The sequence below is a fragment of the Anastrepha obliqua genome, chromosome 5 (genome assembly GCF_027943255.1).
Source record: "Anastrepha obliqua isolate idAnaObli1 chromosome 5, idAnaObli1_1.0, whole genome shotgun sequence".
In the NCBI taxonomy this organism is placed as follows: Eukaryota; Metazoa; Arthropoda; class Insecta; order Diptera; family Tephritidae; genus Anastrepha; species Anastrepha obliqua.
Genome location: NC_072896.1, coordinates 17,797,833 through 17,816,410, shown reverse-complemented (window position 1 = coordinate 17,816,410; position 18,578 = coordinate 17,797,833). Strand labels below are relative to the sequence as shown.

General features: G+C 36.1%; 3 protein-coding genes across 4 annotated transcripts; 2 read left to right on the top strand and 1 right to left on the bottom strand.

Moving 5' to 3' along the window:
• Window positions 1-24: 24 nt before the first annotated feature.
• Window positions 25-2,369, bottom strand: LOC129249260 (zinc finger protein 85-like). The gene is made up of 5 exons (XM_054888960.1): window positions 2,147-2,369; window positions 1,129-2,082; window positions 733-1,071; window positions 467-664; window positions 25-410 (listed from the first exon to the last, which is right to left on the bottom strand). Exons 1-4 carry the CDS (start codon window positions 2,336-2,338, stop codon window positions 599-601), a joined length of 1,551 nt encoding a protein of 516 aa, XP_054744935.1. The 5' UTR covers window positions 2,339-2,369; the 3' UTR covers window positions 25-410; window positions 467-598.
• Window positions 2,370-3,952: 1,583 nt separating this feature from the next.
• Window positions 3,953-6,330, top strand: LOC129249255 (zinc finger protein weckle-like). 2 transcript variants are annotated; one of them, XM_054888952.1, is made up of 5 exons: window positions 3,953-4,322; window positions 4,386-4,557; window positions 4,624-5,592; window positions 5,660-6,012; window positions 6,066-6,330. In XM_054888952.1, the coding sequence occupies exons 2-5, from the start codon at window positions 4,393-4,395 to the stop codon at window positions 6,193-6,195; spliced, it is 1,617 nt and encodes a 538-aa protein (XP_054744927.1). In that variant the 5' UTR covers window positions 3,953-4,322; window positions 4,386-4,392; the 3' UTR covers window positions 6,196-6,330. The 2 variants fall into 2 exon arrangements, with proteins under 2 accessions (XP_054744927.1, XP_054744926.1); XM_054888951.1 differs by having other exon boundaries at window positions 3,953-4,557.
• Window positions 6,331-9,849: 3,519 nt separating this feature from the next.
• On the top strand, window positions 9,850-18,401 carry LOC129247513 (zinc finger protein 423-like). Its single transcript, XM_054886666.1, has 8 exons — window positions 9,850-10,184; window positions 10,254-11,264; window positions 11,332-11,684; window positions 11,737-11,861; window positions 15,724-15,959; window positions 16,029-17,099; window positions 17,156-17,508; window positions 17,563-18,401. Exons 1-8 carry the CDS (start codon window positions 9,972-9,974, stop codon window positions 17,801-17,803), a joined length of 3,603 nt encoding a protein of 1,200 aa, XP_054742641.1. The 5' UTR covers window positions 9,850-9,971; the 3' UTR covers window positions 17,804-18,401.
• Window positions 18,402-18,578: the final 177 nt, after the last annotated feature.

Genomic DNA, 18,578 nt, shown 5'->3' with positions numbered 1-18,578 from the left:
TTTTCAGCATGACGCTGGTATTGATGCAAAAATAATGTGGCAGAAAGTTCTCCTATTGCACAGAAAGTTACTCTATTTCACAGAAAGCCGTAATTAATACAGTTCGAACAATAATGAAATTTCACTGACCAAATACTTGCTCGAATACGATTTCGAGACAAACAGAAAACTAATGCATAATACCTATTAAGACAGTTGTTGATCAATTAGCTGCAGCTTTCTAAAAGTTCCTTAAATATTCAATTTATTTATTTTTTCATAATATCTACTGTCTACATACATTCGGTTCAGTAACTACCAAATAAAATACTATGCATCGCAAATTAGAAGAAAATATTAAAGTCCATACCAGACTAGTCTCGCCCTTCTTCGGCAAGTTTTTCATCGGTATGTTTGGAAACTTGTTTTACCTATAGATTAATCAGATTAGTCTAATTTTGCAGCAATAATTAAATTTGCTAATTACCAAAACCACGATGATCTGCTGTTCCTCGTTGGTAAGTTGCCACCGACTTTAGTTTTAGATGAAGTATCTACCACTGCGGGCAAAAGGGACTGTTTTGTGCCAGTAGCACAATCAAGTGGTGTATTCGGTTTCTTACCTAATGGGAAATCGCCGCTCTGTTTTGTGACAACTGGAATAAGATTTTCTGCTGATCGCGTTCTGGAGTACAATTTCATTTATTTAAGTAATATTTAGAAACTATGTTTCACTTTCATTCTTTTCAATACCGCCAATTTTGGTATGTTTGTCGTGTAAGTTTTTTCACCAGACGCCTCTAAGACAGCAAATTCATCAGTATGCGCCCTTTTCATGTGAGTACGGCAATTTGATCCATTAGTAAACGTCTTTTCACAGAATTCACAAGAATATGGCTTTAGACCGCTGTGGAGTATTAAATGAGTTTTCAAGGTCTTAGCGCGTTTAAAAGCACGCCCACAATAATCACATTTGTGACGCATTATATCAGAATGTACAAGCATGTGACGATTTAAAGTTACACGTGAGTTTAGTTGTAAGCCACATTCGCTACAGATGTGTTTACTGGCACTATGAATCTCCATATGATTCTATAAATAATATTTCAATGAACAACATTTTATGCTGAATATCTATTTGTTTCTTACCTTTAGGCGGGACTCATTTTTAAAAGCTTTCTTACATACTTCACATTCAAAAGGCGCAAGGTCAGTGTGTGTGAGCATATGTTCGCGTAATGCACCTTCAGTGCGTGAACCTTCACCGCATTCTTCACAGATAAACGGACGAATATCTTCGTGCACAAACTTTATATGTGTGGCTACATAATTTTTTGTTTGGAATTTTCGATCACATTGTGGGCATGGAAATATACGCTTCTCCGATACAGGCAGATGTGTCTTTATGTGACGATCTAAATTAAATCTACTAACGAAGGATCTAGGGCATTTAGGGCATTTCAAGGGTTCCAAATCCCTTCCATGTTTTTTCTTCAAATGAATGCGATAGTTGCCAATACGTTGGAACTGCATTGAACAGTCGGCACAGAAGTGCTTGTGCTCTGTTGATTCTTCCACAGAACTACGTAACCTTGTTCTAAACTTTCTTTTAAGCTTTCTTGTACTATTTCGTTCATTAAAATTATCAATTGTCTCGTCTTCATCTACTTTAATATTAATGTCCTCTTTAAGGTTGCTTTCTACTTCGCTACCAATGTTTTCAAGTACATCACTAAGAGGATCTTGAAACTCAGTCTTGTATTCAAACTCATTGCAATGTACTCCACTTTGTACTTCATCCGATATTATTTCATTTTTCACAATATCATCTAATGATTTTTGCAGCAATATATCTGGTTCGACTAATATATTTTCAACGGTTGATTTTGCTTCCACGAGATTAAATATGAATAAATCGCCCTCAGGTAAGTTAAATTTTTCTCGAAACACTTTCAAATCCAATGTTTTTCGGTATTTAGAATGTTGAATAGCATCGTACATATCTTGCGCAGTTTTTACGCGCTCAGAAAATTTAATCAAGGTTGAAACCAGTGAAATACAATATGTACAAAGACAATGGGGCAAATCTTCGTTCTGTTCAATCTAAATAAGAAAATAATATGAAAACTAGTATTTTTTAACTTATATATTTGTTTGAAATATTTACGCGAACTCGAAAGAACTTCTCTATGAAGCCAAGAAGTTTACTGTGGCTACAAGTAGAGATTGGGGGCGCTGGTGTGTTATTATCTTCTGAGAATACATTAATATTTCGAATATCCTCTTTAGCGCAGAGGCGACACCAAAGTTTCCACTTCCCATCATTACAAGTCTGGGACGTCTCGACAGTACTGGACATGGAAAAAATTCTTTAAACTTATATTTACAAATCTCACTGAACGGGCAAAGTAAGCCATGTATAGCGCTGTCAGTGTTGCTACTTTTGAATCTTTCAGGGAAATACAGGGGGAGAAAATTAATTGCTTCGGAGTCACGATCATTGTACAGATGTCAGATTTACAATATAGAAGGATAAAGCAAGGTGTACCGCAGGGTGGTGTCCCATCACTCTTGCTTTTCAACTTCTACATATCGAAGCTAGCCCAACCACACCAGAGGGAGTCCCCCTGGCCCTCTATGCTGACGATTGTACGATAAATGCGTCGGGCAATGACATCGATGGCCTGTGCTCCAAAGTAAACAATCACCTCACGTCAGGAGGCATCTTTTCAACCATTCTGACGAGATCCAGAACAAAACAAACCGACAACTACTGGGCCGGACAGTATTTAGACAGATGCCAAATGGTATTCATAGAGAGACACTTAACACAACATTAAGACGCACGCCACAAATAACAGAAGGAGCTCGGCCAAAAACCCAAAAACGGTATACGCGCCATTATATATATATATTAATTTTTGGCTTCAGAATTTAACACGCGGCACTTCGTTTTCATTCGTTTGTTTAGTTTAAATCTCACAAATCACAATGTTACCAGCCATTCATTGAATTTTCACAAACATGTAATTTTTCCTCCTTTTGTTTGTTTTGTTCGTTTGTCTGTATTGATAAGGGACCTGAGGTCAGACTTATCAAAATCTCTAAAAATAAAGTAACTGTTTTGGGAAGACGCCACCTCCAGTACTCGATTCGCCTTGTTGCCCTATTGAAGCCACGTTCTATACATTCGCCTTGATCGACAACATTACTGGTGCCCGCACTCACCGACGTTGTCGTAGGCTGTTGTCCTTAACACGTTCCCTGTCCGCTGAGCCCCATATGGTTCAGTAAACATGCGCCTGATAAGCACTGATACGTTCCTGAGCCATATGTGCGTCAGGGGATATATGAACCACATGTGTTTCATGAACGTGCAGAAGCAAATATGTCGCTCTACGCTCATGGACCATATGTGTTTCAGGTAGAAATACCCTACATCCGTTTTTTGTTTTTTAATTATTATTATTACTAAAGCTATCCTATGACTACAAAAAAACAAATTATTCAAAAAAACCCTGTTGGACTTGCCGGTCAATTTTGCATTTTTGTATTGGGACAGGGAACGTGTTAAGATACACAAAATTGAGCTAAACTTGAACCTGTAGATAACAATTGATTTCGTTTGGTTACATATTTACACAAAACATCGGTTAGTGCTTTGCGGTATCGACATAATATTGCTATTGATATTTTTGCATACACACTTTTACAGACATCCGCATTATCAGTTACAATTTTTCATTGTTTAATAAACCAAAGTTCTTTTATCTATAATTACAAAATTGTTTTTAAGTTATTTTAATAAAAATTATAATTTTTCTAACTCTATTTTTTAAATGATTTCGAAATGTACTGTTTGGCAGCACTGTGTGGTAAGAGAGCATGGTGAAAAGATTTTCAGAGGTGTGCTACCTAGCAGACCGTTATTCGGCTCTGAGCGCATTTGACAGAATCAGCTGATAGGCTGACATAAAGCCAAATATATACTTATATAGTATGGTTACTGACGAGCAAGCCCGGTATCTATCATCCTTGGTGAGAAAGCAATAAGCTGACACGCTTTTACGGAACAATCCAAAACTTTTCATTTACCCACGTACACGATCTACGATACTACGGAACAGAACGGTGGTGATTTTTCATTTACATGGAGCTCTTATTAGTTTATTTGTGCCAGCTGGCACGGAACGAACGTTTATGTTCGTGAGTGTGAGCACCATACGAATCATTGAAAACAATAGAAAGTGAACAAATTACATACATCAACGTACAGAGTACGAATATTTAGTGCAGTCGGAAATATTTGTACAAAAGCCAACATAAACATTTCAATCTTCGAAGTAAGTTAAAAATAAATAAAAAGAAAAACTTTGTTCCATGTCAAATATTTTCGGAACGTACAGAGCCAATATGGCGGCGAATGATGACTGGAAACATTGGTGTCGCCTTTGTGCTAAAGAAGATGCTCGAAATATCAACATATTTCCAGAAGGCAATGAAAACGCTTCATTCGCAAACTCCAATGATGGTAACATTCAACTTTTGGAATTCATAGAGGAGTTCTTTCGAGTTCACGTAACTATTTAAATAAACATTCTAATTGACAAATACATATTTGATTTATATTTATTATATGTTTAGATTGAGGGAGACGAGGATCTTCCCCATTGCATTTGTAGACAATGTTTTTCATTAGTTTCGGCCTTGGTTAAATTCGTTGACCGTGTTAACAAAGTGCAAAATATGTACGATGATATTCGATATTCCAAAGACCGAAACCGGATAATCCGAGTACATTATAATTTGGTTAGCGATGAGTTATTTAAGTTTAATTCATCAGAAGAAGAGTCAGACCTTGAAAACAATTTTGTTCCTGATGATCCCGATATATTGACAGCAAAATCATTGGACGGTATTCCTATGACAGAAATAATATCAGAGGAAGTACAAAGCACAGAATTTTTGGACGAGATCGAACATAAAAGTGGAATTCAAGATCCTATTGGTGATGTGATTGAAAATAGGGAGAGCAATGTAGAAAGTATTAATTCGAGAAATGATCTTAATAAAAAAAAACGCCTTCAAATAGCCGGAGACGAGTTAATTGAAAATAATTCCGAACAACGACACACGAGAAGGCACAACAAAAAATTGCAAACGGACTTGAGTAGCAATAAGGAAGGGCACAAAGGCCACAAATATTCCTGTCATGACTGCTCGCTGCATTTTCAACGAATTGATTATTATCGCATTCACATGAAGCAAATACATGATATCGCCGTCGAATTAAATCCATTGACTTGCCCTCATTGTCATAAAACCTTTACAACTAAATTCAAATTAAATCGCCACATAGATACACATAAGCCACTGTCGGAGAGGCGATTATATCCATGCCCACAATGTGACCGAAAATTTCAAACAAAAGGCTCTGTAACCACACATATAAAGTATGTTCATAAAGATATTCGTTCGTTTATTTGTGAAGAATGCGGTGAAGGTACACATACGAAGACTTCACTACGAGGACATATGCTTGTACACTCTGACCTTACACCGTTTGAATGCGAAATATGTAAGAAACGTTTTAAAACCAAGGCGCGTCTGAAAGTAAGAAACAATTGCATATGCAGATATTTATGGCGCAAGTTAATGATTATTGATATTTTAACTATAGGTTCATTTGGATACACACGGTACCAGCAAGCACATCTGCAGCGTATGTGGTTTGCAACTAAATTCACGTGTAACGTTAAATCGTCATATGCTCGTTCATTCTGATATTACGCCCCACAAATGTGATTATTGTGGACGAGCATTTAAGCGATCCAAAACACTAAAAAGTCATTTAATACTCCACAGTGGACTAAAACCGTATACATGTAAGTTTTGTGATAGAACATTTACTAATGCCTCCAACTGCCGATCTCATAAAAGAACATCGCATCCGGATGAACTAGCTGCGTTAGAGGCTTCAGGAGAAAAACCGTACACGAAAAATGTACCCAGATTGGCCGTATTAAAAACAGTGTAAGTAAAAATATCATAAAAAATAAATTAAATTAAATCTGGATTTCCCTCAGAGCACAAACGTCTGAAAATCTTGTTCCTGTGATCTCCAAACAGAGAACTGACGGCACGAAATACTCCACTTCATCGGCAGGAGAAGATACATTAATTGAAATAGATACAACTATGAGAGAGAACAGTTGAGACGTTGGCAGCCTTTAAACGTTTTGGAAAAGAAAAACACTTATTTATTCTGTAGTTTGAATAAATGCAAGGAAGTTTTCAAAACGGCTACATTGTAAACCGATCTGAATAAAATTTTAACTAGTTTAATATGCAGTCAATATTTTTATGCGCTTCTCCCCCCAATTAGAAGGGCATGGACCCAACTTTTCAACGATCTATCTTTCTGTGGAGAAAACTAGATATTCGATATTATTCCAAAAATTCAAAGTATGTGAGCGATATCACCATCGACAACAATTCTTCGCATAACATTTTTTGGGTAGAGAGCAGTTGACGAAGAACAGTAAGGTCTCCATTAGGGTCGTTGATGTAGTAGTTTATTAACCTGTCGGGCGCAGTGAAGCCACGAGTAGGTCAAGGGTCGAATGAAGTAACACCACTCAATGATTCTCCACACATTTATTGGAAATGCTGGTGAAGCGACGGTCCTTGTCCGGATTGGTCCGGTAACGCAGGCACAACAAAAGTCGAAACGATTACTCTGCCGGTATTGACACACTCCGGAGGAAAATATAATTATAAGTTCAATATCGGTTTACTTTTTACGGCAATAGGAGTTAAAAAGTGTATTATATAGGAACCAGGGCGAATTAATTTAAATTAATACAGAGCCTCCAAATGCAGTTTGTTTCCCTTCCTTTTGCTTGTTTATTCATGGGCTCTTACGACACGGGGTAATTCGGGATGCGCTATCTTGTATTCTATCAAGACTGATAACTAATGAAAATGTTTCTTTAGTTCAAATGTCACCAATCACAATATTACGCAGCCATTCAATGAATTTTCATAAACAAGTTGGTTAGGACTCTTTACATTGCCCCGTCACTTGTTTTGAGTGAAATATTACGAATTTTCCAATGAAATTCACAGGAGATGTTTATTTCGCCTTCATTTGCCTGATTTTCCCCTTCATTTGTAGGTCATTTAGTCTCAATTATCTTCCGAGCTACGAAAAAATAGTTGTCTTCCAAAATTTTTATTGCAAATTTATGGAAATTAGCTGTTATATCCAGCCAATGACTGTACATATGTATTTCATCTTCTAAAAACTGCTGTCATATGCTCGCCCTTTTCTTATTACTGGAAAATGTAGTTAATAAATTTTTACAATCTTCTCCATAAAACAAAGTATAATCTTAGTTTTAAACTACTTCTTCCCCATCACCGATATTAACAGCAAGTAATAGTCCGGGAGTCAGTGGTCATTTTGACCTCATCATTTCATGCCGACTGATTTTAATACTGAATACAATGGATGACAAATTCAACCGTCACCTGGTCCAGTAGCGGTTGGTACGTGCGTGGGATGCTAAGAAACATCTCGAAAAAAATTTTTTAACAACTCATTTTATACCGGCTGAAATTTTTTTCATGCATTGTTGACATTTAGTAGAATAAAAAAATAGTCAGCTGTGCGGTAGAGAGGGAAAACACGTCAGCTAAACAGGTGAACTTGTAAAAAAAATTGAAAAGTAAAACTACTTTATGCCGATTGAAATTTTTTTACATAATTTTGGACACATACAGCTGTTGACAGCTAATTAGAAACGACACTTATTTCAAAATAAATTTTCTATTTTCCTTTTAAACACGTATTTTCATAACTTTTTGCCAATTTTATTTAAACATATGATAAACTTAAAAACTAGTGGAAAACAATTTCATCGCAATTCTTTATTAAATATATATAATTTTTTTAAAACATGTGAAATGCACGATTTGGATAGGGCAACTAATTAGAAACAGTAATGTATTATCAGATCAACATAAAGATTATGTTAGTATTTGGTTCCATAACCCTTTTGCTTCAACACTGCCTCACATCGATTGCGCATTGATGTAATGAGATTCTGACAGCGCGCCACAGGTATTGCTTGCCATGCCGTTTTTACTTCGGCAAAAAGGACATCCATATTTGGGATATTTTTGGCACTCACGGCTTTTTTAACGTCACCCCAGAGATGCCCTATTGGGTTTAAGTCCGCACTGGATGATGGCCATTCCAAAGCATTGATGGAATTTTCGTCGAAAAACTGCCGTGTGCTTTGGATCATTATCTTGTTGAAACTTCCATATAACAGGCAAATTTTCCTCAGCCCACGGCAACATTACATTTTTAGTATATCGACGTATTTCTTCTTATTTAAAATTCCGTAAATTCTATGGATTGGGCCAACACCATTCCACCAGAAACATCCCCACACCATGATTGATCCTCCACAATGCTTCACTACCCGTGAAACGTAGCGAGGATTGAATTCTTGGTTGATTGGCCGTCGAACATACCTTCTACCATCTGAGCCTATGCGATTTATCTTGGTTTCATCGCTCCAAACGATATATTTCCATTGATTTGGAGTCCATGACCAATGGGATCTCGCAAAGACTACTCGCCGTCTAATTTGTATCTTGGTTAGAAGGGGCTTCTTGCGTGCTGCTCTGCCATGCAGTCCAGATTCGACCAGACGCCGAGCAATTGTCCTCTTGGATATTTCGAAATTATATTGATTCTGAATTTCCCGTTGGATGTCATTGGAACTCTTTTTTGGGTCTCTTTTGGAGATGATTGCTATCTTGCGGTCAATTTCTGCTGAAGTTTTACGGGGCCTTTTCTTACGTGGAACATTGTCAACAGTCTTAAAAGGTTGAATACGCTTTAAGGCGTTAAACCCCATTTTTTTTAACATTTGACTTGCTTAGAAATTTCACTGAACGACTTTCCAGCTTTACGAAGGTCAAAAATGGAGCTGCGCAGGGCAGGTGTACAGCTGCTGCTTTTTCCTATTACACATCTTGAAGACGAATATTTTAGTTGCTTTTAAACAACCAGTTTAAAAGATATGCATACCAAAAAGTCGATTATATTACTATTAAAATAACACAACTTGCCGAATATGCTTCCATTGAATAACTGTTTCTAATTACTCGTCTCAGTTCATTTACCTTGAACTAAGTAACCCATGCACTGCGTTGGATAATATTAACGGTACTTTAATTACACAACTACAAAACTAGGCGCATTGGGTAGTAAATAGAGTAACAAAAGCAATGCAAATGATTTTAAGAGAAAAAATAACGGTACATTTAAACAGTTTAATATTATGCTCATCAAGCGTTTATCAGAAGAGAGCGTTTCTAATTAGCTGACAACACCTGTATGAAAATATATTAATGATGGTCAGCTGCTTTTATAGCGGTGGGAAGACCGTCAGCCGAAGCGAGAATGTATCATTGCGTTCAGCTGACGTATTTTCCCCTCTCTACGGCGCAGCTGAATATTTTATTCATAATATTCTACTAAATGTCAACAATACATGAAAAAAATTAGAACCCTCCCGCAATCACATCCACCGCGGGTGCGCCAGCTGACGTTCACTTTCGTTATTCATGAAAGCTAAATCACAAGTATAGTCAAGAATTTAACGGTATAAAAGCGCAGTCCAAAATCGACCCCTGGCTCCGGGACTATAATAATAATAAAATAAGAAATAATAGGAAGAAGAGCTGTCACAGTTAATTGCGAAAGCGGTGTGGAAACAGGGTTTCATCGATATTCATCGATTATATTTCTGTTTCGATATTTTCTTACTTCAATAAAGTCAAAGGAAATGTCGAAGAAATCTCACCTCTAAAAATAAAAGGTGTCCCATCGCCACCAATTGAAAGATGGAATAAAATATACACAAATAGCGTTACGATTCATTCATTAGTAAACATAAAAAGAAGAGCAAACTATGCAGACAGGAACTGCAGTCGGCGGAAAAAGCGACAACATCATCTCTGCATCCGCAGATTGGCACCATTGGTGTCGACTTTGCGCGAAGATTGATATACATAGTAAAAATATTTTCTATGAACATCAACCACTAATGACTTATTCTGTTGGAAAAAGTGATGATAAGAGCTGTACAATGGCCGTCGCAATCGGAAAATATTTTTGTGTGCAAGTATGGATAAACATCACATGTGTAACTTCATCCTCCTTGTTTTTCGTAACGGTTATATATTTCATTTAGATTAAAGACGATGATGATCTGCCCAAATTGTTATGCACAGAGTGCATTTCATTGGTAACAACCCTTTTAGATTTCAATGAACGTGTAATTAAAGTGCAAGAAATGTATGCTGAGCTGCAAAGTACACAGTTCGGTAATGATGTAGACTTTCAGTCTATTCGACTAAAATATGGAATTTTGAAGGAAGATCCAGCTCAATTATATATGAACCAATATGGGGAAGATTGTTTTACTGAGAAGTTTGACCAAGCAAGTATAGCAGACATACACAATTTTGAAATCAAATTAATAAAAGAAATTCCAAGTGATGATATTCAAGCCGATGAGGTTAGTCATGCACTTGAATATGAAGGCACGGAAGGTGAAGATCCTTTTGCCAGCGGAGTTATCGTTGAGACCGCTGAGCACCAGACTCTTCGTGCAATAAAAGATTGTGACGGAGAAAATAATGATAGTAAACATTCTGATTTCATACCTTTAAATGATCAGAATAAGTTAAAGTTAACGGATAATAAGCGTAAACGGTCTGACAAAAGTAACTTTGGCAAGAAATTAGAAAAGTGTATTACTGGCACCGAGGAAAAGTCAATTGATGACAAATACTTTTGTAGCAACTGCTTACTTCATTTTCAACGTCCTGGCAATTTTCGTATGCACATGAAAAAAAGACATGGCATCGTTTATGAATTAGATCCTTTGACATGTCCTCAATGTCATAAATCCTTCAATACGGAATTCAAACTAAATCATCATATAAAAACGCATCAGTCACTATCGGAAAAGCGAATATTTCCATGCCCACAATGTGACCGAAAATTTCAGACAAAAGGTTCTGTAACCACACATATAAAGTTTGTTCATGAAGACATTCGTCCATTTATTTGTGAAGAATGCGGTAAAGGTACACGAACGGAAGCTGCACTACGAGAACATATGCTTATGCACACTGGTTTGTCATCCTTTGAATGTGAAATATGTAAGAAAAGTTTTAAAAATCAGTTGCGTCTGAGGGTAAGAAATAATTACATAAGCAGATATTTATGGCGTAAGGTAATGATTATTGACATTTTAATTATAGGTTCATTTGCAGATACACAGTTCCAGTAAGCACATCTGCAGCGTATGTGGTTTGCAACTAAATTCACGTGTAACGTTAAATCGTCATATGCTCGTACATTCCGATATTAAGCCCCACAAATGTGATTATTGTGGGCAAACATTTAAGCGATCCAAAACACTAAAAAGTCATTTAATACTCCACAGTGGACTAAAACCGTATACATGTAAGTTTTGTGATAGAACATTTACTAATGCCTCCAACTGCCGATCTCATAAAAAAAAATCGCATCCGGATGAACTAGCTGCTTTAGAGGCTTCAGGAGAAAAAACGTACACGAAAAATGTACCCATATTGGCCGTATTAAAAACAGTGTAAGTAAAATTATCTTAAAAAAAAATTAAATTAAATTTGGATTTCCCTCAGAGCACAAACGTCTGAAAATCTTGTTCCTGTGGTCTCCAAACAGAGAACTGGCGGCACAAAATATTCCAATTCGTCGGCTGCGCAAGATACATTAATTGAAATAGATAAAACTTTGAAAGAGAACAGTTGAAACGTTGGCAACCTTTCAACGTTTTTGGAAAGCGAAAGAAATATTTTTTTTCTGTAAAGTAGTTTGAATAAATGTAAGGACGTTTTCTAACATAGATACATTGCAAACCGATCTGAATAAAATTTGAATTAGATTGATATGACTCATGGAACTCAATATTTTTATTAGCGTCTACCCACCAATGAGAAGGACATAGGCCAAAATTTTCAATTTTTTTTCTGTTTTGGCACATCTATAAGTTGCAGGAACTTATTACCACAAATGTGGAGAAAACTAGATTTTCGCTATTATCTTAAAAAATTAAAGTATGTGTGCGATTTCGCCATCCACAATATTTCTTCGGTGTTGCTAGTTCCCACGACAGTCGGTTTTAATTACATTACCGGAACAACCCGAATTTATATCCAAGCAAAGGTTGTTACTCCAGCAGCTGTCCACAAACATGCATGGGAACGTTTATGCTGTTACAACAACAAAAACCTCGGTTTTGCTGATATGATAGCAAACGAATATCATATACACTTGGTTTTTCTTTAAAAAATTGTGAAAAAATTTTGCGATTATATAGTTTTAACATTACTTTTCACGCATTTAAACACATTACGAGAAAAAGAACTGGTAAACCAAGGGTATGAAAAATCAAATAGAAAGAGTGGTTTCTAAATAATAGCGATAGGCAAACCTCCAAGTGTATTTCTTCGACTAAAACAACAATATCATACGCACAACGACTCAAACCCTTAGTGGTACTTACTCACTGTTAAACATTAAAACAGAATTTCGGAACTGTAAGTTATTAAAATTTCGAAAAAAGCACTTGCCATTTATTTAGGGTATACTCCATTAGAAAATTATAAATACATTCAACATTTTTATACTGAAAAATAAAAATGAACAAAACTATGGGATTTATGTCCAAACGAATATTCATAGAAAATTTAATGCATTCATAACATATTGCAAAACTCCCTTATCAGCTAATTCGTTCTTCTTCTAAAACGTCTTGGCATAAATTTTACAAAGTTTTTACATATTGTATCACACGGGTTTCAGAGCTTCCTTTCCTTTCGTTTGTGTTTCGAAAGAATTAATTTTTAATCCCAATTTTCAAGCCCTCCATTTGTGGAACAACATCAAGAGGTACACCACAAGTAGGAGAAAGAGCTAGGCTAAACACCCCAAAAGTGTGTAAGCACCAATTATATACATATATAATATAAGTGTGTACGGAATGACGCGCAGCAAAGCATGCCAGCCAAAGGGATTGAGCTACATATCAATGCTGAAGTCCCATCTCTTTGCGATGAAGTAATATACATATACAAGAAGACTGAAAAGGGTTGAACCACGGAACCTTGTGGCATACAATGCCTAAAAAATCATCAACTTGCGACTGCAAAGAACTAATTAAAATGCAATATCCATCAAATAATTTTGCATCATTAATAACTATTTTTCTTCTAGTCAAAAACTCGACACAACATTGCAAATCTTTGAAGCCAGCTTTTTAAAAATTTTCAGGTTCATCCACTTAATGTTCTATTCGCTCAAAGGTATCCATTACTTCTGTAACTAATCAAGCGTTCATTTATAAACATTTTGTATCTGCTACTTAAAGTGACCAATTTCATCTTCTGAACGGTTAGATTCGTTGAAATTCGTCTTTAATTCTGTTTTTTGAACAGCAGCTTTTGGTGGTTGTTGTTGTTGTAGCAGCATAAACAACCACCAGAGAACGTAAATTCATATGAATTTACGTTCTCTGCAACCACCACACATATACGGAGTATGCTGCTGCAGTGACAGTCCTTGGCCGGATATAAATCCGGATCGTTCCGGTTACGTAGAACCGACCGTCTTGGTCCCCCACATTGCCTGTTCCGTATGTCAGACAAGGGTAGCTCTTTAACAATTCTTGATGTAGCCTGCGGAGAAGCTCAATTAATGTTATATAAAAAAATATATTAGGTCTTCCGCTGCGGGACGTGTTATCGACGTCAAAGTCGCCATTTTTTGAACATTGCAAACCATTTCCGTGCTGTAGACTCGCCTATGATACCTTCTCCATACACGTCGCAAATGTCTTGGGCTGCTTCAGCACCTTTTTGATCTCGATGAAAAGCAAAGAAGAGCGTTAATTTTTGCCTCCTGGGTATTCCATTTCTAAGCTTCAAAAATATTAAAAAAGTAAATAAATATAAATACAATTAACATTGCTTTGTAGAGCAGAAAGAGTTCTATCTAATGAATCCTTACCCTTTACCAAAGAGCAAACAAATCGTTGCAAAATGAAAGAAAATATAAAAACGCTATGAACTTATTCCCCAACCCAATAATATGTGTTGCACATTGGTATGGAGTACACATTAGGGCAATACTGCTGTTTCCGTGGTGCCGCAATTTAATGGCGGATTCTTATAGAACTCGACAAAAGAAAACGAAATGAACGAGTAAAATTTTTTGATATCTCGCTTAGTTTTCGAGATATTAAATAAAAAATAATAATAATAATTTTTTCTTCAGTTTCGATAGAATTCGGCGAGATAAGACAAAATATAGGAGTAAAATTTTTCGATATCCCGCGCTTCAAAAAATAACCCTCATCAGTCCAACTCCGGCTATGCAATTCACAGTATTTTTGCGTAGAACTTCTTTTCGCGTGGGCGGCCTTCGGCCGCGCTTCAAAAAAATAACCCTCATCAGTCTAACTCCGGCTACGCAATCCACAGTATTTTTGCGTAGAACTCCTTTTCGCGTGGGCGGCCTTCGACCGCGCTTCAAAAAAATAACCCTCATCAGTCCAACTCCGGCTACGCAATCCACAGTATTTTTGCGTAGAACTTTTTTTCGCGTGGGTGGCCTTCGGCCGCGCTTCAAAAAAATAACCCTCATCAGTCCAACTCCGGCTACGCAATCCACAGTATTTTTATTCAATATCTCGAAAACTAAGCGAGATATCAAAAAATGTTACTCATTCATTTCGTTTTCTTTTGTCGAGTTCTATAAGAATCCGCCATAAGATTGCGGCGCCACGGAAACAGCAGAATCCCCCACATTAGATATAATTATATAATATTCATTAATCTTAATATTAGGTCAACCGTAGTATTTGATGCGATCTTAAGGAATTTCCGAGTCGAAATTGTTTCATCACTTTTCGAGTTGCGTACCAAACGAAATGCATCGATTATTTGCCTTGTGCTATCGGAGATAGACAAAGTTTTCTTGATTATGATTGACACCAACATCATGCTTTGTTCATCCGTAATTCAATTCCCAACTACACTTCGAATTAAATATTTCATCACTCAAAATTTTGAAAACGAATTTTTTCATTTATTTGTAGCTAATTCGGTCTCAATTATCTACGAAAAAATTAATGTAATCAATTATAACCTCGGAATAAATCGTCGTCCCAAATTTGTATAGCAAATTTATCGAAATTAGCTATCAAACCACAAAGATAGACTAAGACCACGGCAGTCGGCTCTGATTAACCGAAACAACCCGGATTTATATAAAGTCAGGATTGCCACACTAGCAGCATTCTTCGTACATGTACTCTATCGCTGTAAAACATAGTATAATCTTAGTTTTAACTTACATTTTTCCCTCATCATCGATATTAACAGCAAGTAATAATAACACAAAAGGAAAGAGCTGTTAAAGAGCTGCAAAACAAACAGCGTTTAATCGATTTCCACCGATTATATTTCTATTTTGATATTTTATTACTTCAATAAAGTCGAAGAAAATGTCGATGAAATCTCACCTCTAAAAATAAAAGGTGCCCCATCGACACCAATTGAAAGATGGAATGAAATATACACAAGTAGCGTTACGATTCATTCATTAGTAAACACAAAAAGAGGAGCAAAATATGCAGACAGGAACTGCAGTCGGCGGAAAAAGGGACAACAATATCTCTGCATCCGCAGGTTGGCACCATTGGTGTCGACTTTGCGCGAAGATTGATATACATAGTAAAAATATTTTCTATGAACATCAACCACTAATGACTTATACTGTTGAAAAAAGTGATGATAAGAGCTGTACAATGGCCGTCGCAATCGGAAAATATTTTTGTGTGCAAGTATGGATAAACATCACATGTGTAACTTCATCCTCCTTGTTTTTCGTAACGGTTATATATTTCATTTAGATTAAAGACGATGATGATCTGCCCAAATTATTATGCACAGAGTGCATTTCATTGGTAACAACCCTTTTAGATTTCAATGAACGTGTAATTAAAGTGCAAGAAATGTATGCTGAGCTGCAAAGTACACAGTTCGGTAATGATGTAGACTTTCAGTCTATTCGACTAAAATATGGAATTTTGAAGGAAGATCCAGCTCAATTATGCAAGCTCCAACCTGAAGAAGATTGTTTTACTGAAAAGGTTGATGAAGCAAGTGTGGCAAACATGCACAATTTTGAAATCAAATTAATAACTGAAATTTCAACCGATTGTATGCAAACCAATGAAGTTAGTCATTCACTTGAATTTGAAGGCACGGAAGGTGAAGATCCTTTTGCCAGCGGAGTTATCGTTGAGACCTCTGAAACCCAGACTCTTCGTGCAATAAAAGAATGTGATGGAGAAAGTAATGATGGTAAATTATCTGATTTCATGCCTCTGAATGCACAGAATAAGTTATTAAAAACCGAAATAAACATAAATGAAAAGGGAAGATCGTCAAAGAAAGATAAGAAATTGAAGTTAATTGATACTAATCGTAAACGATCTAACAAAAATAGTTTTGACAAAAAGTTAGAAAAGTGTATTATTGGTACCGAGGGAAAGTCAACTGACGACAAGTACTTTTGTAGCACTTGCTCAATTCACTTCCAACGACCTGGCAATTATTGTAAGCATATGAAGAAAATACATGGCATTGTATATGAATTAGATCCTTTCACATGTCCTCATTGTCATAAATCTTTCAAAACTCGATTCATACTAAATCGTCACATAAAAACGCATCAGCCACTGTCGGAAAAGCGAATATTTCCATGCCCACAATGTGATGGGAAATTCCAAACAAAAGATTATGTAGCCAGACATATAAAGTTTGTTCATGAAGATATTCGTCCATTTATTTGTGAAGAATGTGGAGAAGGTACTCGAACCGAAACTACACTACGAGAACATATGCTTATACACACTGACCTGGCACCTTTTGAATGTGAAATATGTAAGAAAGGTTTTAAAAATGAGTCGCGTCTAAAAGTAAGTAGCAACTGTATATTTAAGGGTAAAATCATTCATTTATAGATTGTTTATAGAATCATGTGGAGATACACAGTTCGAGTAAGCACATCTGCAGAGAATGTGGTTTGCAGTTAAATTCACGTGTAACGTTTAATCGTCATATGCTTGTACATTCTGATATTATGCGTCATAAGTGTGATTATTGTGGGCGAGCATTTAAACGAGCCAAAACGCTAAAAGGCCATTTAATGCTCCATAGTGGTCTAAAGCCCTATACATGTGACTTCTGTGACAGAACCTTTACTAATGGGGCCAATTGTCGTACTCACAAAAGAAAATCACATCCGGAAGAATTAGCGGCATTAGAGGCTTCAGGAGAAAAAACTTACACGAAAAATATACCCAGATTGTCTGTATTAAAAACAGTGTAAGTAAAAAATATCTTAAAAATTAAATTCAATTAAATTTGAATTCTTTACAGAACGCAATCTGCTGAAAATCTAATTCCTGTTGTCTCCAAACAGAGCGGTAATTTTTCATTAGGTAGGAAATTGAAACTTTCGTCCGATTATTCTGTTGGTGCCAACCAGTCCAGTTCCTTGACAACGATAAATACGTCTGCGGAAACAATACTTTCAAGAAGTCAAACAACTTCTAAAGAGAACAGTTTAGACGCGGGCAACTTTACGGAAAGGAGTAATATACAATCGTCGTTTTGGTAAAATAAAACAATGTGCTCTGGAAAGTTAATTCGTTTAAATAAATATAAGATTGTTTTCTAAAATGCATAGATAAATTGAAAATTGGTATGAACAAAGTATGCGCTAGTTTCATACCGACAACAATATTTTCGGGCAAAGTTCAGTGTTTTACAATTTTGTTTATGGCGGAGTAATAAGAAGCGTGGCAGCTTTTAGTTTCTATCTCATGAACGATTCCATTTTTCAATGATCCAGCCTTCCCCTTCTATGGCATAGGGTGTGGTGAGAGGTTACTAGAAATTTTTTTGGAAATCTGGGGTTTAAATTTCTGGCTATGCCACACCAACAAATATACTATCATCACACCATGACTCTTCATACACTGAAATGTTGGTTTTTGTCGGAATCGTTTCGATAACAGAGCCACAACTGAAGTGGGAATGATTGCTCATCAGACTAATTTCATTTATAGAACAATTTATTAAATAAGAACTAAGAAATGTTCTAAAAATGAAGATCGCGGTTTGTTGCTGATATTATATTAAAGTACAGCGACAAAAATCATACTACATTCCTATAAATTTACAAATTATGAATTAATCAGCGTGTGCAAAGCAATATATGTAATTAATTATTTATCTATTTACAAACCAATACATTTATCTAGCAATGGTAAAATGAAAGTCAATAAAATGTTAGAAGTAGTACTCAGATACCAGTATATTTATAGGTGCATTTTCATTACTTGCTTAAATCAACTTTGAGCACATCAAACTGAAATGTACGTCTGGGAACA

Coding starts and splice junctions, on each gene's coding strand:
- LOC129249260 (XM_054888960.1), bottom strand. CDS start 2,338: ATGTCCAGTACTGTCGAGACGTCCCAGACTTGTAATGATGGGAAGTGG. Junction 2,083..2,146: donor AGAAGTTCTTTCGAGTTCGC/GTAAATATTTCA, acceptor TTTCTTATTTAG/ATTGAACAGAACGAAGATTT. Junction 1,072..1,128: donor AAAATGAGTCCCGCCTAAAG/GTAAGAAACAAA, acceptor TATTATTTATAG/AATCATATGGAGATTCATAG.
- LOC129249255 (XM_054888951.1), top strand. CDS start 4,360: ATGTCAAATATTTTCGGAACGTACAGAGCCAATATGGCGGCGAATGAT. Junction 4,558..4,623: donor AGGAGTTCTTTCGAGTTCAC/GTAACTATTTAA, acceptor TTATATGTTTAG/ATTGAGGGAGACGAGGATCT. Junction 6,013..6,065: donor TTGGCCGTATTAAAAACAGT/GTAAGTAAAAAT, acceptor GATTTCCCTCAG/AGCACAAACGTCTGAAAATC.
- LOC129247513 (XM_054886666.1), top strand. CDS start 9,972: ATGCAGACAGGAACTGCAGTCGGCGGAAAAAGCGACAACATCATCTCT. Junction 15,960..16,028: donor GAAAATATTTTTGTGTGCAA/GTATGGATAAAC, acceptor TATTTCATTTAG/ATTAAAGACGATGATGATCT. Junction 17,100..17,155: donor AAAATGAGTCGCGTCTAAAA/GTAAGTAGCAAC, acceptor GATTGTTTATAG/AATCATGTGGAGATACACAG.